At 44.8% G+C, this 12,980-nt stretch overlaps 1 protein-coding gene across 3 annotated transcripts in view; it reads left to right on the forward strand.

The window, feature by feature from the left end:
- Positions 1-713: 713 nt before the first annotated feature.
- The window catches only part of TTC27 (tetratricopeptide repeat domain 27), a 677,043-nt gene continuing 664,776 nt past the window's right edge, over positions 714-12,980 (forward strand). For all 3 annotated transcript variants that reach the window (XM_033935684.1, XM_033935685.1, XM_033935682.1), the window contains exon 1: positions 714-1,030. In XM_033935684.1, the coding sequence (XP_033791575.1) occupies positions 922-1,030 (109 nt within the window). In that variant the 5' untranslated portion in view covers positions 714-921. The remainder of the gene's footprint in view (positions 1,031-12,980) is intronic.

The following is a 12,980-nucleotide window of genomic DNA, read 5'->3' on the forward strand; positions in this document are numbered from 1 at the left end:
TCCTCTGCGCAAGTTACCCCTCTCTTCTCTCACCACAACACCAAGTTCAATTGCAAACAGATAAGGAGCGCAGCTGTTTTTGTATGGGCTAAGCCCCAGGTGATCTGTTTAGTAGTCACTTTCTGAGGGGTCCTGTGACATCTCACAGAAAGAGAATAGCACATCAGAAAAGGACCCACCAGAGCAGTGGTCTCAAACTCCATCTCCAATCCTTTGCAGGGCCACATTTTGGATTTGTAGATACTTGGAGGGCCTCAGAAAAAAGTTAATGTCTTAAAGAAATGACAATTGTGCATGAGGTAAAACTCTATATAGTTTATAAATCTTTCCTTTTGGCTAAGTCTTAATAATAATATTGTAATTTATAGCTAAAGAGACATTTGATCAAGAAACTGTTTTATTTTACTTTTGTGATTATGATAAACATACTGAGGGCCTCAAAATAGGACCTGGCGGGCCGCATGTGGCCCCCGGGTCGCAAGTTTGAGACCACTGCACCAGAGCATAACAGCGTACTCACATCAAAACCAGAGCTCCGTTTTCAAGTTAGTGCTTTTATGAACTCTGATTGGACAAGATAAGTGTCTTTCAACGGGTCTAAGCGTGCTCTAGTTGGCTCTGCTTTGCCCAGCTTCCTAGTTCCGAAAATTGTGGGCGGGGCTGAGAGAAGTAGGAAAGAGGGGCAGGCGTGGTAAAGACCCGGTGTTGTGATAGGATAGACAGTGCACGTGTATAATGTTTTTCCCGGCGTGCCTTGCGAAGCTGTCATGGCTGCTCTCTACGCCGGTGTTTTGCACATGGGTCGAGCAGTGTAGCAGAGACTGCAGTGAATGGTGTTGACGGTGTAATATACAGTTAGTGCACAGAAGGGAAAGGACCGATTGTCAGTCCCCTTTTTTTAGTGGTGTAGGTTGTGCAGAGATGCGAGCGAGCGTGGAGTGGGCGCTGCTGAGGGGTTTCTCGCCAGTGGCTGACCGGGGATTGAAGCAGGCAGATGGTTGTGTTAGTGGTGGAACGACGGAGGTGACAAGTGAGTACTGAACCTCTTTATCTCTGTTCTACTTCAGCGACCTTTGTGTTTCGCTGGACCCACCTGCCTGCCCAACTATCGCCCTATCTCCCTTCCTAACCAAACCACTCGAGCATGCAGTCCTCCGTTGCTGCCTTGACTTCCTTTCATCTCGACAGATTCTTGATTCTCTACAGCCAGGCTTTCTCCCTTACAGTCAACTGAGACTGCCTTCACCAAAGTCTGCAGTGATTTGTTCCTGGCCAAATCGAAGGTCCTTTACTTGATCCTTGATACGCTGTCGTTGCTTGGATTCCTCTCCTGGTTTAAGAGAGACATGGGGAAGCCACTGCTTGCCCTGGATCGGTAGCATGAAATATTGCTACTCCTTGGGTTTTGGCCAGGTACTAGTGACCTGGATTGACGACCATGAGAATGGGCAACTGGGCTTGATGGACCATTGGTCTGACCCAGTAAGGCTATTCTTATGTCCTTATGTTCTACCTTTCCCATTGCACCTTTACTGTATGTGCTGATGGGTCCTTCTCTGCTGCTATCCCCCTAGTGGTTGGCCTATCCAGGGCTGTCTTAGCACCTTTTCTTTTCTCTCTCTACACCTCTTCGCTCAGTGCCCTGATCTCCTCCTGTGGCTTCCGGTATCATCCATATGCTAATGACTCCCAGATCTACCTCTCTATACCTGAAATTTCACCTAAAGTCCAAGAAAAGTCTCAACCTATTTGGCTGACATTACTGTCTTGATAGAAATATAGAAAGAAACATGATGGCAGATAATGGCCAAATGGCCCATCTAGTCTGCCCTTCCGCAGTAACCATTATCTCTTTCTCTCTCCGAGAGATCCCACATGCCTATCCCAGTTCCTTTTGAATTCAGAGACAGTCTCTGCTCCACCACCCTCTCTGGGAGACTGTTCCATGCATCTACCACCCTTTCTTTTCATATCAGGCAGCATTATGGGGTAAAGATCTGGAACAATTACTTATACTTATGGGGAATTCAGGAGACACCTAAAAACATATCTGTTCTTGAAGTACCTAGGTAGCTGATTTGCACAATCTTCCCCTCAATAACTGATCTCTAGAGTTGTTAGACACCAGTTTTTGTAACAATTTGTAACATTTTTGATCATTGTAAACTGCATAGAACTTCATGGTCCTGCGGTATATACCGTATTTTCATGCATATACCGCGCACCCGTGTAAAACGCGCACAGGGGTATAGCGTGCGGGAAACCAAAATTTATGTAAACAAATTGATATATAGTGCGCACACGCATATACCGCGCATGCTGCTCCTTGAATTAAAGCCTCCTTCTGCCGTCCCGACTCTCCTCTCGCAGCTCTGCCCCGAATCGTGGCCCTGCTCCTGCCTTGACGTCCCGACTCTCCTCTCGCAGCTCTGCCCCGAATCGCCGCCCTGCTCCTGCCTTGACGTCCCGACTCTCCTCTCGCCGCCCTACCCTCTGCCCCGACTCTGCCTGTCCCCTCTTAAAGGTCTGCCTGTCCCCCTTGAAGTCCTGTTTGTCCCCTTGGAAGTCCTGTCCCCACCCTGAAAGCCTGATGCCCCACCCTGAAGGACTGCTCGCACCCCTACCCTGAAGGACCATCCCCCAGCCCCCCCACGCACGGAGAAGCAGCCTACCGTTGGTTCCCGATGCCAGTGAGCCCTGCTGCTTCCTTTGCCGGCTGTCCCGCCCCCTTCTCTGAGCCCTGCGCTGCTTCCTCTGACATCAGAGAAAGGGCGGGACCACGGCAGAGGAAGCAACGCAGGGCTCAGAGAAGGGGCGGGATCGCCGGCAGAGGAAGCAGCAGGGCTCACTGGTATCAGGAACCAACGGTAGGCTGCTTCTCCATGCGGGGGGGGGGGGGGCTGGGGGATGAATCGGTCGTTGGGGGGGGTGTGCGAGCGGTCCTTCAGGGTGGGGGTGCGAGCGGTCCTTCAGGGTGGGGCATCAGGCTTTCAGGGCTGGGGGATGAATCGGACGTCGGGGGGGAGAACGATGTAAAAAAAAAAAATTGTACAACGCGCTCATGCATATAATGCACATGGTTTGTAAAATTGTGTATAACGCGCGCGTTATATGTGTGAAAATACGGTAAACTGCTATTATTATTATTATTTCTATAAATAAGTATTTCCTTAGATTACTCCGGAGCTTATCACCTCTTAACTTCATCCTATGCCCTCTCATTGCAGAGTTTCCTTTTAAATTAAAGAGACTCGACTCGTGCACATTTACATTACGTAGGTATTCAAATGTCTATCATATCTCCCCTCTCCCGTCTGTCCCCATATGCCTTATGATGAAGACCACATACCATTTTATTAGCCTTCCTCTGGATCGACTCCATCCTTTATATATCTTTTTGAAGGTGCAGCCTCCAGAATTGTATACAATATTCTAAATGAGGTCTCACCAAAGTCTTATACAGGGGCATCAATACCTCCTTTTTCCTACTAACCATATCTCTCTCTCCCTATGCAACCTAGCTTTTCCTTCTAGCTTTTCCTGTCACCTTTTCAACCTGTTTAGTTACCTTAAGATCATCACATACAATCATACAATTTCTTGCTGCCATCTAAAACTAAACATATCCAAGACTGAGGTGCTCCTCTTTCCTCCTAAACCCTCCACTCTTCTCCCTCTGTTCTCTGTCTTTGTGAGCAGAGGAGACTGGAACAATAATAGTATTATTTACAAACTTGGAGTTGTCTTCAACTCTGACCTCTCACTTTATGTGCACATCCAACAGACTGCTAAAGCCTGTCGCTTCTATCTCTACAACATTGCCAAAATTTGCCCTTCCTCTCTAAGCTCGCTACCTGGACCCTTATCCACACTCACATAACCATCTAGCATGTGGGAAAACAGCAGCAGTGGTGAGGGCCCCTCACCTCCTCACTGCTAATGATGTTTTTCCACACGTGCCTGATGCTGACGGCACAAGTTCTCCCCACTTCCATTATCTGCCCCCTTCTCTCTCTCCACCACAGGCAATTCAATCATGTTATCCTGCCTTCTTCCCCCCATGCAGCATGTGGGAAAGCAACAGCAGTGATGAGGAGGTGAGGGCCCCTCACCTCCTCCTCCTACTGCTGCTTTCTCATATGTGCCTGACGCTGACGGCACAAGTTCTCCCTATTTTCATCATTTGCCTCCTTATCCAGTCCCCACTTCTGCCCCCTTTTCCAGTCCCCACTTCAACATCTGCTGTGCCCCCTTCTCTCTCTCCCTTAAGTTATCCTCACTTCTATCATCTGCCCGACTGACTGCCAGTGCCACCATCTCTCTCACTCTCCAGGCTCCACCCCAGGCCCATCTCTCTCCCTTCTCCTCACCTTCATGCGGGTCAGTCACCACTCCTCTTCCATGCTTTTGTATAAAGGGAAAGGGGGGGGGGGCGTAGTTTGTGATTACTTATTCCATACTGGGTAATGGTGGTTTTAGTGTCCTGTGTGTATGAAAGACATGGTTTTCTGTTAGCATTGACCAGCCTTGTTTGGTGAAATGCATCAGACATGGTTCCTGGGAGCACCTTGAATAAACCTGATTTGAATCTCCTTATTGTCTGCTGATCTTCTTTAGTTCCATGTTGGATTCTTTGGTGGATCACTTGCCTTGTTGTTTTGTTACAAATTAACATACTTGGAGAGGAATGCACCAGAGGAGATACAGATTTGGTTGTTTATATATATATATTAACTCTTTAAGCCCGTTACATTAACGGGTGCTAGAGACACTTCCTCCCTTTCCCCTTCCCCTTGCACGGTCTCCCTCGTGATCAGGACGGGGTGGAGGGGGCTGCCGTCCAGGGCCGGCGGAGAGGAGCTAGGCAGCTGGAGGAGTAGCAGCAGTCACTGCCGATCGCAGTCTCCGTCCTACCTGGATTTCCTTTTTTATCTGCATCGGGAAGGTGGAGAGCGGCCTGCGAGGTTCGCTACAGCGGCTGGCGAACCACAGCAGGCCGCTTTGAAGAGCAGCGGCAGCGGGAGGGAGAAGTCTCTGGAACATGCGCCTCCAGCTAGCGCAGGCGCCGTGAGGTGTGACACAGAAGCACACCTCACGCCACCAGGAATCACGATTTTTGAAAAGCGCAGTATTTATATTTCATTGCACTGTTCTTGAATTGAAAGTTAATAAAGATTTATAAAAAAGGCTTACCAATCTGTAATTTCCCGGATATCCTCTGGAAAACTTTTAAAAATTCGGCATAGCATTGGCCACCCTCCAATCTTCAGGTACTTCAGATGATTTATCGACAGATTACAGATCACTAACAGCAGAACAGCAATTTCATGTTTGAGTTCTTTTGTATTCTGGGATGAATACCATCTGGTCTTAACCCATTAAATTCAAGCTTCCATATCAACGAAGAAGTACGTTTGCCTGCCTTCATTCCCTCTAGATCAAGAAAGAGAGTGATCAGGTGTTGAAATTGTGTGCAGTTTCTTACTGTAATATGTGGAAGTTATGAACGAATTTCAACTGTCAGATCACCTGTTCGTATTGATGGGAGCTTCCTGTAAATGCCGACCAGCCTTGAAAGCGACCATTTCAAGATGGATCCATATGGCCATTTCTTCAGCCTATATCGGAAGTGGTAAGCATCTTGCCTATATCAGTCAAGGCACATTCACAAGAAGCATAGCTTCATCATGGGTGGAATCTTCAGCATGTCCCTGGAAGAAATCTGTAGAGTGGCCACTTGGACCTCTCTTCATACATTCACAAAGTTTTACAGGATGGACTTTGCATTCGGATTTTCAGTTCTGTCAGCAGGCTCATCTACATAGTAACATAGTAGATGACGACAGATAAAGACCCGAATGGTCCATCCAGTCTGCCCAACCTGATTCACTTTAACATTTTTTTTTTTTTTTTTTAATTTTAAATTTTTTTCTTCTTAGCTATTTCTGTGCAAGAATCCAAAGCTTTACCCGGTACTGTGCTTGGGTTCCAACTGCTGAAATCTCTGTTAAGACTTACTCCAGCCCATCTACACCCTCCCAGCCATTGAAGCCCTCCCCAGCCCATCCTCCACCAAACGGCTATACACAGACACAGACCGTGCAAGTCTGCCCAGTACTGGCCTAGTTCAATATTTAATATTATTTTCTGATTCTAAATCTTCTGTGTTCATCCCACGCTTCTTTGAACTCAGTCTCAGTTTTACTCTCCACCATCTCTCTCGGGAGCGCATTCCAGGCATCCACTACCCTCTCCGTAAAGTAGAATTTCCTAACATTGCCCCTGAATCTACCACCCATCAACCTCAAATTATGTCCTCTGGTTTTACCATTTTCCTTTCTCTGGAAAAGATTTTGTTCTACGTTAATACCCTTCAAGTATTTGAACGTCTGAATCATAGCTCCCCTGTCTTTCCTTTCCTCTAATCTAAACTAATCCTTAGGTTTGTATCATCTCCACGTTCGTAGAGCTCGACGCGGTTTACAATAGGAGAAATAGGAAGGAACTACAACAGAGGGTTAGAGGTAGAAGTGTGAAGAAAATTTAGAGGACTTGGGATGCCAAGATATAAGAGTTTCTTTGATTCCTAAGTTGGAGGGAGACTTACATTTTTTGAGAAAAGCCAGGTTTTCAGATGTTTGCGGAAAACTTGGAGAGAGCTCAAGTTCCGAAGAGGGGAGGTAAGGTTGTTCCAGAGCTCAGTGATTTTGAAGTGAAGGGAGGTCCCTAGCTTTCCTGTGTGGGAAATGCCTTTTAGCGAGGGGAAGGATAGTTTTAATTTGTGGGAGGATCTGGTGGTATTAAGGTCTGAGGAATTCCAAGAAAGAGAGATAAAGGGAGGGAGGATACCATATAGGATTTTGAAAGTTAAACAGGCGCATTTATAGTGGACCCTGGCGATTATCGGAAGCCAATGGAGCTTGGCCAGGAGCGGGGAGACATGGTCAAATTTACTTTTAGCGAAGATGAGCTTGGCCGCGGCATTCTGAATCCGTTGGAGTCTGTGGAGGTTTTTCTTAGTTAGGCTTAAGTAGATAGAGTTGCAATAGTCCAATCTGGAGAGGATGATGGATTGGACAAGGAGGGAAAAATGTTTTTGATGGAAGCAGGATCTAACTTTCCTCAGCATGTGAAGGCTGAAAAAGCATTTTTTTACCTAGGATTGGAGGTGGTCATTGAAGGACAATGTGGAATCAATGATGATGCCCAAGACCTTGCTCGAGAACTCAAGCTGCAGAGAGGAGCCAGATGGAGGTGGGTAGGTGATCTAGTTTTGGACCGAGCCAAAGAAGTCTTGTTTTGGACTCATTCAATTTCATTTGCACAGTGTGGGCCCAGGATTGTAGGTTCATTATATAAGAGGATATGTTCTTAGACAGGTCGGTGAGGTTCGAATCGGTCTCGAGGAGGACAAGGATGTCGTCTGCATAAGTGTAAATTGTTTCAAGGGGGGATAGGTGGAGGAGTTTTAGGGAGGACATATATATGTTGAAAAGGATAGGGGATAGTGGAGAGCCTTGCGGGACTCCACAATTCGGTTTCCAGGGGGAGAATGAGGTGCCATTCATGTTAACAATGTAAGAACGAGAGCGGAGGAATTTAGAGAACCAACCTAGGACTGTGGAGTTGATACCTATCTCAGAGAGTTGGTAAACAAGAATATCATGGTAAACAACGTCGAAAGCAGCGGAAAGGTCAAATTGTAGGAGGACGGCGAACTTGTTTCAAGAGTGAAGTTGTTGAACTCTTGAAATCAGGAAAGACAGTAGGGATTCGGTGCTGAAGTTAGGACGAAAGCCATATTGATAGGGTAAAAGAATAGAGAATCTCTCTAAGTATGATGAGAGTTGGGAAGAAATGATGGACTCTAGCATCTTGGTTAGTAGAGGGATATTTGCAATTGGGCGATAGCTGGATGGTATGGAAGGGTCAAGGTCAGATTTTTTCAGTAGTGGGGTCAAGGCGATATGACCCATTTCTGGGGAGAAATGGCCCGACTGAAGGGCAGAGTTTATGAGAATGGTGATAGAAGAAATAGCCTGAGCGGGAATGTTCTCGTATAGGTAGGAGGAGAATGGGTCCAAGGAGCAATTACAGGATTTCAGTTTGAGGCAGAGATTGAGGACCAGGGATTCAGATACGCGCTCAAAGGTGGTCCAGGATCTGTCAGCTGGGATAGGGTTGGAGACCATTAGAGTAGGAGTGGAATCGGTGGGCACTAGGGAGTTGTAAGAGACTGAAGGAGGGAAAGAGCATCTCAAGGAAGAAACCTTATCGTTGAAGAATTTTGCTAGAACATTGGCTGAGGGAGAGGAGGGGAGCATGGTGGGGTCTCTTTTGGAGGTTAGGGAGCGCCAGATGTTGAATAGAGTACTGCTTTGATTGTTGGACCTGGAGATTTTGTCACCATAGAAGTTCTTTCTTGCTTTTTTTAGTGCTGTATTGTACAGTTTGATATTGACTCTCCATGACTGTCTGTCTATAGGACATTTTGATTTTTTCTATATGCGCTGCAGAGCTCGACATTTCTGTTTTAGCTCTCTGTGATATGAGAGGAACCAAGGGGCCTTGCGGGGATAGGAGATGGATTTAGTGGAAAGGGGGGCGAGGGAAAGATAGGTGGATTTGGAGAGAGCGACCCAGTTATGCCAATTAGTACCTGAATCTGCAGGCTTAGGGGCAGAGGAGAATAGATTGAGAAATTTAGACCAGAACAGGTCGCTTGTGATTTTTTTGCGGAAGGTAATAGGGTTGGAAGTGCGGGGTGGAGCCCCAAGGTGCGACATAAAGATGGGGAGACAGAAAGCCCCTAGGAAGTGGTCAGACCAGGGGACATGTTCCCAGCGAGTGTTGTCAATTGACGTCTTGTGAGCGGTAAGGTCGAGGAAGCTAATGAGGTCTAGTGTGTGCCCCTTTTCATGGGTTGGGGATGGTGCAGGGGGGTGAGGCCAAGGGAGGTGAGGAAGCTAATAAGTTCATTCGTATCCTTGCTGGTGATGCCGTCTAGGTGGAGATTGATGTCTCCGATGATCAATAATCTTTGGAACTTGAGGAAGGCGTTTGTTATAGTCTCAAGGACGAGTTCGGAGGAGTTGTTCCAAGGGGTAGGTGGGCGGTATAGGAACAGGATGCCCAGTGGGTGAGGGTGAAGTTCATCATTGACGGAAGCAAGCATGTATTCTAGTGAGGTGTGGCAACCCCTTTCGAGGAGCTGAACATCGAAAAAGGATTTGTAGAGAATTGCCAGGCCACCTCCTTTACGGTTAGATCTAGGTGAAAAGAGACCTTGGTAGCCATGGGAGCAGAGTTCATTTTGTGTAAATAGGTCATATTTTTAAACCATGATTCCGTGATGCATAGGAAACCAGGTTCAGAATCTTCAAGTAGGTCCTTCAGAATTTGAATCTTGTTGCAAGCGGATCTTGCGTTGCAATAAAGCATTGGGACTGGGGTGAGCGAGTCAGAGGCAAGGTTGGGGAGATTGGCAGGGGAAACAGACTTTAAAGAAGCATGGTTGATTCTTCGGGGGTTTTTTGGGGGGAGGATGTGGTCTGGTGCGAATCAGCATGGGGATTTTGAGGCCAGGGCAGATATTATTGGTATTTGCGGAATTGAGAAGATCGGGAGAAGGAGGTATTATGCAGAGGGTGGAGTTGAGGGAAAAGCAAAGTATTCAGGGCTTCCAGTCTCTCCTCATACGTCTTCTGGCGCAAGCCTCCTATCATTTTCGTTGCCCTCCTGTGGACTGCCTCAAGTCTTCTTACGTCTTTCGCCAGATACGGTCTCCAAAACTGAGCACAATACTCCAAGTGGGGCCTTACCAATGACCTGTACAGGGGCATCAACACCTTCTTCCTTCTACTGACTACGCCTCTCTTTATACAGCCCAGCATCCTTCTGGCAGCAGCCACTGCCTTGTCACACTGTTTTTTTGCCTTTAGATCTTCGGACACTATAACCCCAAGGTCCCTCTCCTCGTCTGTGCATATCAGCTTCTCTCCTCCCAGCATATACGGTTCCTTCCTATTATTAATCCCCAAATGCATTACTCTGCATTTCTTTGCATTGAATTTTAATTGCCAGGCATTAGACCATTCCTCTAACTTTTGCAGATCCTTTTTCATATTTTCCACTCCCTCTTCGGTGTCTACTCTGTTACAAATCTTGGTATCATCTGCAAAAAGGCACACTTTTCCTTCTAATCCTTTAGCAATGTCACTCACAAACATATTGAACAGGATTGGCCCCAGAACTGAACCCTGAGGGACTCCACTAGTCACCTTTCCTTCCTTCGAGCGACTTCCATTAACCATCACCCTCTGGCGTCTGTCTGACCCACTTTGGGTCCTAACTTCAGCCCTTTAAGTTTGTTCAACAGCCTCCTATGAGGAACTATATCAAAGGCTTTGCTGAAATCCAAGTAAATTACATCTAGCATATGTCCTCGATCCAGCTCTCTGGTCACCCAATCGAAAAATTCAATCAGGTTCGTTTGGCACGATTTACCTTTTGTAAAGCCATCTGTCCCACCCTAAACTCGGGGGACTGCTTTGATATATCCCACAGGTTCAGGAATAATGTGTTTGTTGCACTAGAAGGAAAGATTAGATTCCTAGCTTGGTAATCTTCTTTCTAGTAGACAAGACACTTTATTCTTGAAGCCCACCATGTCATATGCTAATTTGCTTGCTTACTTCCTCAAATGTGCCGGGCAATCAACATCTTGCTTATTTCCTTTATCCATCCTTGACAAGGATAGAGGGCATGACTGCCATGTTGAAGAATCTAGGGTGTATGTAAAGAAAGGTTAGTGACTTGTTTGTTTTTCACCTTGTTATGTATTGCAAATGGTTAAAAGTTTTTTGTTTTTTTGTCTGTTATATGTTTAATGATATTAGTAGAACAGTGTGTTTCTCAGGGCGTGTTTTTCCATACCCCTCCCTATTCAATTTTCTCTCCATCTACTTTGGGATGAACTGAGGAATTGAAGGACAGCCCAGAGCGATGGGAGATGGAGCAAAAGAATGCTAATGAGGCTCCTCTACAAGAATTCTTCTGAGAAGGGATTGACTACCCACAGCTTCAGTAATGAAGGGCTCCTTTTACAAAGGCGCGTAAGGGCCTTATCGCGTGGAATATAGCGCGCTAGCCGCTACTGCCTCCTTTTGAGCAGGCGGTAGATTTTCGGCTAGCTTGTGCTAATCCGGTGCGTGTGTTTAAAAATGCTAGTGCACCTTTGTAAAAGAAGCCCAAAGTGTCTGTCTACTAGAAAGATTACTGAGGTAAAAACCTAATATTTCCATACTTCCGTAACAATCATTTTGCAACAGTAGCAGTGAAATGAATGGGTGGAACCAAGCTAATGCTTCCACAAGATGTTAAATGGAACTCTGTATTGGATCGTTTTGTGTAGTATATCAAGAACTGACCTATTCTGTTGGCAGTTTGCAAACAAAATTGAGAGAAAATAGATGCCACTGTTAAGGCAAAATCTTCAACATTGGACTTAAGAGAAATGTTGAAACTATGCTGGGAACCCTGAAACCCTTTTCTGAAGATTTAAATAAAATACAGAAACATAGCTATTTTATAGCTGATGCTATTGAAATTTGGATGGAACTGAGTGAGCACTTAAAACCTGAACTGCACAATGACAGAATTAAATTACAAGTATTAAAAAATTGAATGAGATGTGCACTGCCTCCAGCTCATTTTCTTGCAAATATTATCAATATCCAGTACCAGGGTCAAATCCTAAGTGCTGAAGAAGAGGAGTTAGCTATGACATGGGTATCCAGAAATCATCCTTCTGTAATACCAACTATAATAAATTTCAGAGCTAAGGGGAACCATTTGAGAAATATATGTTTGTTGATGATGTTATAAAAAGAGTTACACCAATGAAATGATGGAGATCACTTGTTAAGCACTTGGATTTAGAGACTGTTCAAGTAATGATTTCACTTTTAATAGCAGTAATGTCTTCTGCCATAGAAATAATATTTTCTTCTTTTAGACTTAATCATTCCAAATTGAGAAATTGTATGGGGCCCAATAGGGCAGGAAAGCTTGGTCCCCCCTCCCCCGATTATGAACAAACAAGATGAAGACGAGTGAGCTATAGAAGACAGTATTTAGTTTTCATATGTGGTCCTGGCTGATAACTTAAAAAAAAAAAATCTTTATTGAGTTTCTAAAGCTAACAAAAATGCAATACAGTATCTATACAAATAATATTAATCATATATGCATTTATAATAAATCAAAAATCTATACAACATTAAAAAAAAACCCCACCGTACCAATATTTCATAAGGCTGATACTTTTAAGTTTTTAAAAAATATATATTTTATCATTATAGTTGTCTTTTGTCTTTAATTTTTGTTTATTTCCACACACATCCAGGGAAGGGGGGGTGGGGAGGGCTATTTCTATCTTAATTTTAGCCCTTTGAGTATATACATCCAGGGTGGGTGGGATTACATTACTATTTTAAATAGGGAAAGGTTATTGAAAGAATCTATGTATGTGTGTTTTTATTGATTTATTATATGTTTATATACTTGTGTATTGCACTGTTAAGATTTGGAAAATCAATAAAGAATTAAAAAAATAAATATTTTATCACATCAATTAACATGGATGTTTAAACGAATACGAGGGGTGTTCAATAGTTTATCTACCCAAGTATGAAAGAAAGTAGTAAGTGTGTTGAAACAAGTCTGTATGTTGTGATGTCTCAAGATTGCTCATGCACAGTTGTAACATAGTAACATAGTAACATACATAGTAACATAGTAGATGACGGCAGATAAAGACCCGAATGGTCCATCCAGTCTGCCCAACCTGATTCAATTTAAATTTTTTTTTTTCTTCTTAGCTATTTCTGGGCGAGAATCCAAAGCTTTACCCGGTACTGTGCTTGAGTTCCAACTGCCAAAATCTCTGTTAAGACTTACTCCAGCCCATCCTCCTCCAA

Source organism: Geotrypetes seraphini, chromosome 3 (genome assembly GCF_902459505.1).
Source record: "Geotrypetes seraphini chromosome 3, aGeoSer1.1, whole genome shotgun sequence".
In the NCBI taxonomy this organism is placed as follows: Eukaryota; Metazoa; Chordata; class Amphibia; order Gymnophiona; family Dermophiidae; genus Geotrypetes; species Geotrypetes seraphini.